General features: G+C 44.4%; 1 protein-coding gene across 1 annotated transcript in view; it reads right to left on the bottom strand.

Annotated features, from left to right (window-relative positions):
* Positions 1-3,579: 3,579 nt before the first annotated feature.
* Positions 3,580-13,602, bottom strand: part of LOC307079018 (integrin alpha-3-like) — a gene marked incomplete at both ends in the record, with an annotated part of 100,390 nt that continues 90,367 nt past the window's right edge. Inside the window, 3 exons of the mRNA XM_079741070.1 lie at positions 3,580-3,669; positions 3,954-4,076; positions 7,382-7,483. Of these exons, the coding sequence (XP_079597196.1) occupies positions 3,580-3,669; positions 3,954-4,076; positions 7,382-7,483 (315 nt within the window). The remainder of the gene's footprint in view (positions 3,670-3,953; positions 4,077-7,381; positions 7,484-13,602) is intronic.

Raw genomic sequence — 13,602 nt, 5'->3', positions numbered from 1 at the left:
ACATTTATTCATTATTATCAATCTATCTATTCCTACATTTACCCGTTTTAACGGACAAAGATAGAGCGGATCACGCATACACACCCACTGATTCACTCACAGATTCCCTCTTTCTCGCAGACGCACACAGAAACATATCGACAGACTTCTCATTCTGTGTCCCGCACCCACAATCATCAGACACAGCAGAATAGCGTTAAGCATAGCAAAGCAAGCAAGCGTTGCACACATAGCCGGGTTATCACTAATTGATTTATTTCCATATTTTAGCCGGCCCAAAAATACGCTCGCTCTCTTTCTTTCTCTCTCTCTGGGCCTCTTACACACACACACACACACACAGCCACTCCGTCTCTCTCTCTTATTCTCGCGCATACACACACTGTCTCTCGTTCACTCGCGCATACACACGCTGTTTCCTTTGCAAAGGGACTTTAACCCTGATAAAGGACTCTAACCTTCTCACCACATAGAATTATTTAATACACATCATTTATTATTCCCTCTGGGTTCCGAACCCGGGTTTTATGGGGAAATGCTGGGGTGCAGTCCTATTAGTCCCCACGAGATATCCCGTAGCGAACCGTTCTCACAGTCTCATCTCCTAATGTGGTTCCTATATAACTATGCAGAGTTTGGATTTTATCAACAGGTTCTGCCTACCTTTTGTTGGGCGATCGCGAGGTGAGACTGCAGGAATCGGTCCAGTGCTCCGGGGTCCCGAGGCCGTGCCGCTCTCCGTCTCTCGTTTCCCAGTTGCGGTCCAATTCAGAAAAAATCACGTCGGGGTCACCAAATTGAAGGGAAAAACGGTCTGTCTAGTTACTAGACCAGATGAAATGAGACGGAGAGGTAATAAAGTCTGTCGGCACGAGGACCTTGGATTTATTAAGTAAAGTGGCAACGGTTATACAGAGTCATAAGCGTGAGAAATCGAATATGTCTAAGTCCCTAATCAGCGCTGATGGTTCGTCCGGAGCTTCGCCTCCGTGGAAGGTCTGCTTCGGAAGAAGGTGAAGAGTCTCAGAGTGATACAGTCTTATGCTGTATCTCCTCGTGATGAGGTGTGTGCGTTTGAGAAGTGTGTGGTTCTGTGTGTTTTTACTTGACCTTGGCTCCCAGGCACTAGTGTATGCATGTATATCTTCTTGTGTTCCTCCTCACGGGGGAGAGCTTCAGAGCATCACCTGTTGTGGTCCTCCCGTTCTTGAGGATGACTGGTGCATTGTCTGAGTGTCTACCATCTGCCGGGAGGAGATATGGGGCCCTGGCTCCGGCCCTGACCTGACTATATTCTCATGTATGTGTTATGTGTTAAAAGTTGACTATATTATAAGGTGACTGCCATGTGATGTGCTCATTAAGCTAGGGTAGGAGTTAGCTATATTTATAATGTACATGTGATGTGCTCAGCAGGTTATTTTGCCCAACAGTTCCTTTTCCTCTTTTTTATGCACCAGCTCTCCCAAATTTCTCTGTACCCTTACCTGTACTTAGAAAGATCATTCATTCAGGCTATAACATATTAATTTACTTTATATTTTATTCAATAAAAGTTTTTGTATCATTAAGGATAAATTGGTTATTACGAATGTTTGGGAGTAGTTCCTCCACGGCATATTTCAGCTCTCTGCAGCCATCGAGATGGCGCTTGGTAGGATTAATGGCGCTGATCCTAAAGTTCTAGAGAGAGACAGTGCGAGCCATCATGTTTTGTGCTGCATTTCTAGGTATTCTGCTAACTTGTCAAGTTATCGAGTAAAAACTACTGATGGATTTAATGATTATTTTCCTTGATTCAGTTCACGTCGGTCAGTTCGCCAAGAAGAATCGTTCAGAATCATTCATTCGTTCAGTCGAGTTTCCGGTAGTGGTGAATTTAATCATGGAATGCACTAGTGATGGGTCGTTTGCGAACAAATCAGTCCGAATGAACGAATCTTTAACAAGAACGAACCAAACTGATTCTTCTCTCTCATTCGTTCTCAGAGTCGACTCCTCCCAGACCCACTAGTCGCTGACTCGCTGACAGTTCGTTCACTCACTGTGTGAGTGGTGAGGAGGGACCGACTGAGAGACGTCACGACTCACGAGAGCCAGCCAATCGTATGCTGTTCTAGGACTGAGTCTAGGACGCTCTTGTCTAATTTTAGCCAATGAGAGACAGAAATCAACCGTTTTCTTGGGAAAAAAAACAAATGGGCTTAGTGAGCGACAGTACGATAATACGATTAAATATCAGTGAAGTGGTAAATGCATGTTGTCTTTGTATTTTCTGTGTCATGCCAGATTAATTAATTATTTGAATGTCTCGTCAATCTGTCTCGTTCTTTCATAGATCGTTCGGCCGCACGCGACCCGGGACCCCAACCTCGGTGGATCTTGATCGATTCTTGAGGGGGGGGGGCATCTTCACAATAGGGTTAAAGGACAAATCCATTGTAAAATAGATCTGGGATATGTTTGGTATGATAACGAGTTAGAATGTTCGTTTTGGAGCAAAAAAGCGCAGATAGGCGCATTCTTCAGGTGTCTGTTTTGAGCCGATTCTATCAAAACGCTATGAACTTGGAACGATAGGGGCATGTGTTATGATAAAAAATAAATAGCTATTTTAAACCACTTAAAAGGCTAGAAGTAGCCCGATATTTCTTTGGTAGTATAATAAGGGTCTTAACATATAGAACGAGGCATTGATAACTTTGTTAGTGTACAGATTGTTTATTAAAAAGGACATTTTATACACACAATACCATCAGTAGTTCATCCGTCGACTCCATCTTGTTTTTAAGATTCGATAAGTAGATTGACGAACACAGAGACTGTGCCATCCTTCAACAACACGCAAGCTCTGTGTTCGCCATCTATCCAGCACAGATCTAGGTGGACACGCCCACTAGTGATGTCATATGGGGCAGATTTTCAAAAAGGCTTGTAAGGCTAATCACACTTGGTGGAATAATATGTCCCCTTTAAATGTCGTTCTGTGTAGCATGAAAAGTCTGAGAAACGTTTACATTTCATTCTGTGTAGCACGAAAGTCGACAATCGATGGGGGACACGATTCGATAGATAGATTTTCGTGACCTTGAGCACAAACATGCATGATACTGGGTTGTAACTGCAGGACTCTGCACAGACAGTGCAGGCACATAAAAGGACAAGGAGTTCAATTGAGGGATTTTTTGGTGACAGAGTTACTGTTACCCTGAAATGCAAATCACAACGAAAATAATAGGGAATCAAATGAACATAAGTGAAAACATATTGACAAAGGAGGACTTGGGCTTGGGTTCAAGTGGTTGGTAAACATTTATATAACATTTATTTGGTCTCTACACACACAGCACCACACTACACACACACACACACAAAATGACACACACACAGCACAACACTAAAAACACACGCACAGTAACATTTGCAGCACAACACTAAACACAACACACAAAGCCCAACCCTGCAAACAAACTCCAAAACACACACATGACCGTACTATTGAAACACAAGGTAGTAGTTGGTCAGGTGGTTAGTTGGTCAGGTGACCGGGTGGTCGGGTGACCGGGTTGTCACTATAGTTTAATCCTCCCCCACCTCCGTCGTCGTCAGCCTCCCCTGGTGGAGGGATACACCCCTCCACGGCTCTGCCTTCGGCACGAAGAAACCCCACTGAAGACACACGCACACACAGACACACACACAGTTCACAGGTATGTCATATTGTGATCTTGTCTTGGACAACATGCATATAGTTCGACATGCATAGGGAAAGTTGCTGATGCTAGCTTGAGTAGCTTAATGCTTGTTTATGTTGCTATGTTTTAGCTAATTAAGTAATGCTCTTTTAGAATGCTAATGTGGGCATCTGTTGATAAAGCTAGCACAAGAAGCTAATGCTAGCTTATGTTGTGAAAGTTACCACAAGTTGAGAGTGTGTGTGTGTTTCCCCGTACCCTCCTCAGCACCAGACAAATTATGGACAGCAGGAAGAGTCCAGTCAGGATGGAGCAGATGAAGATCCACAAGGGAGGGCTGCTGCTTCCCCCACCCACGTCTGGGAGGAGGAGAACACACAGCTACACACACACAGGGGTCACCTGTCAATGTTTACCCTGTAGGGTCAGCGGTGACCATCAAGGTCAAAGGTCAGGCATCAACTGGAGGGTTAGAGGTCACATGGAGAGTAAAAGATCATGGGTCGCCTGGAGGGTTAAAGGTCAGGGGTCACCTAGAGGGTCTAAGGTTAGGGGTCACCAACAGGGTTAAAAGAGCCACTGTTTCAGATGGAATTTGACCACGATGTGATTTTAAAAAATGTGTTTGGGCCTTTTTTTGTTTGAGTGTGCACTTGCATGCAAACAAACACACACGTATAAACACACATACTATCCTCCATACACACACATTCTCTGTCTCTCTCCCATGAGGAGACACTTTCAATGTTTTTTTTGTGTGTGTGTATATGTACATGTAAGTGTATCTGTATGCATCTGATCTTCAAGGTCCTCATTTCTCATTAACGACCTAAGACCTCATCCTTAGTTACAGGGAAGGAGCCTGTGCGTCTATATGCGTGCAAATTTGTGTGCGAATGAGTGTGTGTGTGTGTGTGCGTGCACGCTTATGAGACATACGTGCGTGTTGGCGAGGTGTAAAAGGGCAGGATGCAGAACCAAGTGTGCCCAAGGAAGCTGCAATCAACTCCGGGCCAACCCAATCACATGATCAACCCAACGTCCTTCCGGTCCACGGAGCAGAACATCCCCCCTCCCCCCGTCTCCTCTCCCCCCCCCAGCCCACGGTAAGCGTGTCCTGGTCTTCCAGCGACGCAGACGAAGGACACGTTCAGGGTACCTGGGAGCGAATGCCGGTTTACACTCCCCAACCCCTTTGGTTCCTTCTCGCTTCGCTCTGTCAACGTGACTGGGACATGGAAGAGTTTGTTTGTTCAGCTTTTGTCTGTGTATATTTGTCCAAGTTTGTGTGTGTTCTTCTGTGTGTGTGTGTGTGTGATAGTCTATGGTATGTTTTATTCTGTATGGGAATGTTGGTCTCTGAGTGTGTGTGTGCGTCTATGGTAATATGAATGTCTGTTTGCACAAGTCTATGTGTGCATCTGTGTATGGCTGCGATCGTGCGCATGTTTGTATGGCTGTGTGAGTGTTCTCGGCACAGAGAAGGAAGAGACAGACGCGCCGAAACTCTCCCGGGCAAGAGGGCCCACTCACTGCAGCTCTGACTGACAGCTTGATGTTAATGTGTGAGATGGGAGAGCCAGGCAGACAAAGACGGAGTGGGGGGAGAGAGAGAGAGAGAGAGAGAGAGAGAGAGAGTGAGAGAGAGAGAGAGAGGGGGGAGAGAGAGTGAGAGAGAGACAGTGAGAGAGAGTGAGAGAGAGAGAGTGAGAGGGGGGAGAGAGAGAGAGCGAGAGAGGCAAAGAGATCAGATCATGCCGGATCCACCCAAACTGAGCAATAATCGACTCGCAGGACAAAGGACGCGTGGGCCCACCTGTGTGAGATACAAAGACGCCAGCACCCGTCTCTGTGAGATGAAACAGAGGTGACAGTGAGAAAAAATACCTGAAATATACCCCTATGTTCTGTCTGTATATATTACTTGCAATTTTTGAAATAGCCCGATACCAAATATATATGAAACGGCTCTCAAAAGAAAATGTTTCTTAAATTGTACAATATAGGCCTATAGGTCTAACGCCAAATAACTGCGTTCTTGTGTCTGAGACGCATTGCTATGCACGCAGAGCGTTCCTATAACTAAAAAGGCATAATTAAAAATGGTAATGAAGGTTTAGATAGAAGCGCAATGCAGTTGATCTTAGTTTCACGAAACCCTATACCGGCCTGGCCAATACTTAAGGATGATTTTGATAAAGAACTTAGTGTCGCTGTCTTTGCCGTTAAGTGATACGGTATGTTCCTGTCAGTGGAGGGCCCCCCACTGGATAAGTTTGATGCCGAAGCTTCAGTTCACAGGTGGTGGACAACCTGCCAAAGACAGCGTCGGCCAAGGTTCAACTCCTGGGATTTTAGGCAGGGCTCAGAGAATGAAATGGAAATTTGAAGCCCTAGTCCAATTCACATTCTTAAAATGCTTAATGTCAAGGCTTGATACATATTCGTTAATGAATGCCTATTATTATTATTTATATATATATATATATATATAAATATGACACCAACAGCGCTTAACGGGTTTCCGTTTACCGTCCCCGACAGACCCTAGCTGCCCTTTCTGTTACATACATAAAAATATTGTGTCTCGGTTAGAATAACCCACGAGACCACCACACCACAAAGGATCAAATTAGTTAATTCCACATCACAACTGAAGAAAATACAACACAAAGCAACAAAAACATCAACCGCAACAACAACAAAAAAACAAAACAGTACTAATCCCCTCTTTCTCTGGCCGCGGGGCAGTAGCGCAGCGTGTGCGTGTCGTCTCCCGTCGCGCTACACACGGGACAGGTGTAGCGTCGGAGCACGGGACAGGCCAGCCTCCCCCTTCGGGACCTCAGCGTGTGCGACTCAAACACAAACTTTTTATGTACCGTTGTTGCATTACTATTATGATCATTCGGACATTAAATACATCGCTGCTCTGATGGAGCTTCACCCTCCACACACACAGTTGTGTTATACAAGCAGTGTCCGAAAAGCCCAACTGCCTCGCGGACAACCGCAGTCCACCCCTCCCCTGCTGAACACGTCCACACAAACCGTGCTGCCGGGCCCCTTGGCTCACAAAGAGAACGCCACCTGCCTCTTCAGTAGAACGGAACTTTCACATAGTTTTATGGGGAGAATGGAAGAAAAACACGATTTTACCCCTTCTCTCTCTAAATTGTGGACTTTAGTGTGTGGCATCCCGCCGCGGGTCCGAGGATACGCAGTAGACGGGGTATACCATCGCCAGCCTCCAGCCGGCGACAGAGAGCACCACGTCTCTCCCCACAATCAGCACGATCGGGGACACCTGGCTGGAGGCAGGGAAAGGACCAGGAGCCGGCATAAGAGGAGCACCAGTCCGGGCGAACGAGGAGGAGTGACACGGAGGGAGTACGCACCACAGGGAAGCGACACGGAGGGATTCCGCACCACGCCGGCGATCTAGAGGCTCACGGAGGCCCTAGCACGAGGATACAGACTATCGATTCTTGTGAAATAAACGCCGACTGCGGCTTTAACCCCTGCTTACCGTGTGATTCCTACCGGGTACCTGACACTCGGGGAGACGGGCTGCCACAAGTGATAAAATGGCATTGATTTTGTGATGAAAATCATATAAGTATACAAATGACCATGTGTAAAAGAAGACAAAGTGGCTTGGGTGTCCTGGCCCTTTAAGGGATCACCTGCAGCGTCTGGGGGCTCATCCTGATGGCTGATGGTTCTTCTGTCTGAAGCTTCAAAGTTGCCCGACCTTTGACCTTTACACTCTGTGCATCACTGTAGTCCTACGTTCACACACACACACACACACACACACACAAACAAGTTTCCAAGTTTCAAAATATTATACACATATATACAGTGTGAATCTATCATACTTTCCAGTTCAGACTTGAAAATATAAACGTTAACCCTTTATCAATACTTACCTCACTAAAATTAGTTTATGTAACACTGAATCTTGGGAATTTGGATAGAACATGTCCCACTAAGAAAAGTGCTAATTCTGTTGGAAATGAATAACATTTTCATGAATAAAAAGAATCAAGGTTATAATCAGGAGGTCCTTTGCGCAAATTATTTATTATTTTATAGGTTTATTTTTAATTTGTATCAATTTAATGATCAAATGCTGGCCCATTGCCTACAAAATCAGTTGTCCTCAGCTAGGATAATCATATTCAACTTGATTAAAAAAACTAAAAGTAATAATTTAATTTAATAATATCTTAACCACATGAAAGAGTACATTGGAATATGTATTAAAAACTACAAAAAGTGAGTTTGGAACAATATTCACTATTATTTGTGGTTGCTCAAAATGTGTTCCACATATAAGTCACCACCATCAGATATTTATAAAGAGCAATAATATTCAGGCAACCTCAAGGTCAAGGTCATTCCTGAGGACCCCCTTTTCAAACCTTCAGCTCTACTGCATGCTTCAAGATCACTCAAGCTCCTGTAAGTTTGCTATTTTCTCTTAAACTTGTTCATATTTTTGGACACTGCTACTGTCGCAACCATAACATGTCAACACTGTCTCTTGTCTAAAAAATATTAGATTAGATTATGACAAATGTATTCTCTTAAAGAAGAGGTCTGAAGTAGCTAGCAACAGAGGGGAAACAAGATGGCTAATGTGAAGAACTCTTGCATATCATTTGAAAAAGTAGGTTTTCGTCACCACCGTCAGACGTCACAACCGTCAGGTTTTCTGTCTGACGGTGGGGACGTACAGTCTGACGGTGTTGACAAAAACCTCCAAATGGTCAACGGATGCAAGAATATAATTGTTTATCACAATAAATACCAATATGACCTGTAATGTTTCATTAACCACTGTAATATTTTTATTTATGTAATCCCCCCTATATTTCTTTCTTGAACAAGCGGGATAATAGACTTCACGCCATTAGACTATCCTTAATTAACGCAGTTAATGCACTCCGTTGCATGTCGTGGCCGCATTACAACCTTGAACGTGCGTTAACTTTGGATAGTCTAATGGTGTGTCGTCCATTATCCCTTACTTATACCATGTTCATTTGGCTTACGTGATTTGGGATGCACATACGGTAGTGCACCTACTACCGACCTACATAGCACATCATACAATATCCCTTGTAGGCTATGCATCTCCAATGACTAAAGCCAGATGAAAATGGCATGACAACATTAAACAAAATCTAACATTCACTGTAATTCTCCCCAATTCACTACACTCAACTTTGACTTTATGTATTTTAGGAAGTTATGGCTAGGCATCAGCTATCTGTGGATGAGAGAAGGAGAAAAAACAGAATATCAAAAGAAGCGGAGAGAGAAAATACACAGTGAGGCAGAGTTAAAGAAGGTATACCTCAGAACAGAAAGGCAAAGATGGAAGAAGAGGGTGAAGGAAGGGAAGATAAAACATATCAATGACTTGAATGAAAGGGACAAGAGAAGTCAGAAAGGCTTGGAAACATAAACAACAAGTATGAAGAGAAGTAAGAGAAAGGGCTCAGAACACCCAGAAACTCCCCCAGACCGTCCAGTGGATCAGGCCTTACACGAGCCCGCTCGCAGCAGGCAGGCCATAGCAGGAGAAAGGGAGAGAAGTAAAACAAGAGCAAGATACTCTAGAGAGATGAAAGCTTTAAGAAATAAACTTGAAAAGGTAACAAAGGATCGGGACAAACTGAAAAAGCGAAGGGCACGAGAAAAAGCTACGAATAAAAAAACACAAGAATCAACAAGAAAAAAAACAGCAGCTGCTGCGGGGAAGCCAACTCAAAAACAACTCGGTCAAGAAAACTCTGCTGTTCCACAACGCACTCATTCAAGAATTGAAACAAACATGTCTGCCAACAAGAACAAGAACTTGACTCTGTCAGGAAAGGTTCTGAAAAAATATCGGCTAATTCACCAGACAAGGCAATTTGGTGTTGATTATAACGCACTGTGGCAGAGGAGGTTTACTGACAAAAAACCTGCATACATTCAAACAATTACCTGTTATATTAACAATTACTCTGAAGGTTCAGGATTTCTGCCATAATTCAGCACAAATGACAACTGACAGACAGGACACACTCACACGCAAGAAAATAAAGCATCAGAGAATGATTCTGACTGATACAGTATTGAACCTTCACAAGGAGTTCACCAAGAAGGAACCAAGAGTGAAGCTCAGGTATTCATCCTCCTGTGCCTTACGTCCATTCTCTGTCACAGCAGCAACACCGTCGGATCGTAAGACATGCCAATAGCAGTACCATGAAAATGCTAAGCTGATGCTTAAAGTCCTAAGAGAAAATGGTGTCGTCAAGTCCAGCAAACTGGAGGATAGTTTTGACAAGCGAGGCATGTCTTCTGCGCTCCTGCACCCGGTGTCTCCACAAACATACACTTCCCACACCACAGCAAGACCAGACCAATGTTGAATGGCAGCAACGGGAACGAGTTAAGGATCAAACAGCAGATGGGCTCCACTTGAACACAAGACTTGTGACGCACAGTGGCACGCTCGGAGAGCTTGTCCAGCGATATGAAGACAAACTGAAGACAGAAACAACAACACACGTGTGCTCAGTTCAGAACCAGGCCAGAGAGTACAGGAGCATGATTGAGAAGTGCAATGATAGCACAGTTATTGTGCATGTAGACTTTTCTGAGGCATGGAAATGTAAGTATAGTTCTGAGGAACAGTCATGCCATTTTGGTCAGAACCTCCCACAGCTCAACCTGCACACTGGCATGTACTATACAAAAGAACAGAAGACCGGCTTTTGCACTGTATCAGAATCCAAGCGACAAGATGGGTCTGCCGTTTGGACTCACATGGAACCAGTCCTGACAGATATTCGTTTTAAGTTTCCAGAAGTTGATACTATTCACTTTTGGTCAGATGGCCCCAGCAAGCAATACAACTCTAGGTTTCAAGAGAACAACCTGGAACTTCTTCCCCACCTCACATGGGAAGGGAGCCCCAGACGGCATTGGAGGAACTGTGAAAAGGTCTGCAGACAGCCTTACACTGCGGGGGAATGACATTGTGAATGGGAATGTCTTCCATGAGATGGTTGGCAGAAGCCTCTGCTGCACTCAGCTCTATATCATTACTGAAGCTGACATGCAGCCATATGATGCACTCCTTTCTCAACCACTACAACCTGTACCTGCAACAAGGAAACTCCATCAGATCACACCGACACACCGAAACGACTCTGAGATCCATTGCAGATCACTGTCCTGTTTCTGCAGTGAGCCACAGATGTGCGAGTGTTTCAGCCCAACAATATTCCAGTTGACTGCCAACACACCCAGGGTGCAGGTTGAGGATGATGGTCCTATACCAATGCAAAAGAGGAAAGGTCCTTTGGCAATGTTGATGGAGGAAATGGAACGGGAGGAAGGTGAGCAGGAGGAAATGGAACGGGAGGAAGGTGAGCAGGAGGAAATGGAATGGGAGGAAAGTGAGCTAGAGCCAATAGAGCAAGAACCACTGACCAAGAGTGGTCCTGATGGGACTGTGACAGATCTATCTGCTGATGTAGTTCATTGCGGAGATTGGCTTGCAGTCATTTATGACCAGAACTGGTGGTTAGCAAAGGCTGTCACTGTAGATACTCATCATCAAGATGTGGAAGTGGAGTTTTTTCACCCTCATGGGCCCAACACACAATTCTATCCAAAAGGAGGTGGAAATGATATGTGCTTCATACCATTTGACCATATTCTGGTCAAACTTGTGGAACAGTCATTACCAGGTCATGCAAGCAGGACGAGGGAGATATACAACCTGTCTGCTCAAGTCATGGACTTCATAGAGGAGAAACATATACACCATATACTTCCTGATAAAGCTGAATGAGTGGTGGAGTTCACATTTGAATTATTATTATTTTTGTGCCAGATGTGTTTTGTGGTATTTACATAGAATGCTTTCTGTATTTTGAAACAGTTCAGTTATTCAATTATATTATACAGTTTATAGTCTAGTATACAGAAGAATATTATCTCTATTATTTTATGGCCGGGGGTAACTACATGTAAGTTAAATATGAGGTCAGCGGAATTCTATCTTATTGCTACTGGTAATGATTTATTTTTTTACTTATGATGATTATTAAGGGGTACTTTTATTAATGATAGCCTATTGCTAATTGAACCTATATGTTTCTTATTGAATGTTTGCCACAGTGCTCACAATTGTTATTGTTATGTTCTTCACGTCCAATATACAGTTTACAGAAGATCATAATTTATTATTTTATGAGTAGGGGGCACTAGATGACAGTTTAAGATGATGTCAGTGATGCATTATACATTATTCCTACTGGTAATGACTTTATTTTTTACTATGATTTGATATTTGGTGACATGGGGATGGGGTACTTTTAATGATGTTGCTTAATTGTACCTTATATTCCTTGAAAAATGTTTATCACGGGCTTCCGGTTTGGCGATGATGCGATAGGCAGCAGTAAAGTAGAGCTCCCGGTCAAAATTAGTAAAAAACTGTGTAAAACTCCTCAAATTATCTGAATAGGACATGGATAAGAATACAAGGGGTCAAGAGAAAGACAAAAGGCTTAATATGCCAAAACCCGAATCACAAAGTAAGAAAAAGATGACGACGATGTCAAAGGAAACCAACGAGGGCCTTGTGCTAACAGCCAGCGCTGACAATGACGAGCAACCTAGCTGGGTGGCTGCGTTTCAAACAAGCATGCAGACCACCCTGGCTTGTATGCAAGTTAAAATTGACGCTGGCAGGCAAAATATGGAAACCAAACTGGACAAGATAAGTAAGCAAATGGATGATGCTCTGAAAGGAGTTTGAGACGAGATGGCAAGATTGAGAGAAGAAATGGGTCAAATCAGAACGGAGACGACGCGGAGCCTGGAGAGCTGCAGGGAGGAAACGAGCGGCAGAATCGCACGTGTTGAGGTGGATATTCGTGATCAACGGAAAGACATGGGATTGGTAGAGGAACGTGTGGGAGAGACAGAAGAATGGAACACCGAGGCTCAGGACGTTATCACAACTCTGATTGAACAACAGTCCAAACTTCAGGAAAAACTGACTGACCTCGAAGGACGATCCAGAAGAAACAACATCCGTGTTTGGGGTGTGAAAGAAGGGCTTGAGGGGGCCTCGACCAAAAAATACATTGACGAGCTAATTCACAAGGAGCTAGATGTACCTGTTGGTGAGGAGCTTCAGATCCAAAGAGCACACAGGGCTCCAGCCCCCAGACCAGCTGAAAACAAACCAGCCAGAGCAATCATTGTGAACTTTCTGAGCTTTGATGACAAAGAGAGCATCCTCAAGACGGCGTGGAAGAAGAACGTGCAGGTGTCCGGGCAACGAGTCACATTCGATCATGATTATTCTGCGGAGATTGCAGCCAAGCGTCGGGACTACGCTGGTCTTAAAAGGATTCTCAAGGAAAAAGGTCTCCGGTTCCAATCACCCATGGCCACGCTGAGGATCCACTGGGGCGACGGAACCAAGATCTACAACAACCCACAGGAGGCTGCCAGGGCGATGCGACAGAAAGGGTTGGAGGTACCAGTTCGGAGAGAGGAAAGACCTACGCTGCTGCAGAGAGCCGAGGCAATACGCAAGTGGACCAGGGTCGGGAGACGAGAGCGCGGAGATCCCCCCAGTACGCGAACAACGAGGGACCCGAACTGAGGATAATCAATGAGTGACGGGATGGGAGCGAGTCCTATTGCTTACCATCCCCGACTTGAGGCTTCTATGGGTGAGCAGGAAATTGACTATAAATCGCAAGTGCACATTCTATTTTGTAGGATAACATATATAAAGGACACCAAGCGATTAACACAAAGGTAAATTGACCTACGACCGAGTGCAAGGGATATCTTCTTATAGATGACCTCAATGTTA

This window comes from Pollachius pollachius (genome assembly GCF_949987615.1).
Source record: "Pollachius pollachius genome assembly, chromosome: 8".
Classification (NCBI taxonomy): domain Eukaryota; kingdom Metazoa; phylum Chordata; class Actinopteri; order Gadiformes; family Gadidae; genus Pollachius; species Pollachius pollachius.
The sequence above is the reverse complement of the archived record's forward strand: the minus strand, read 5'-3'. Positions and strand labels throughout refer to the sequence as shown.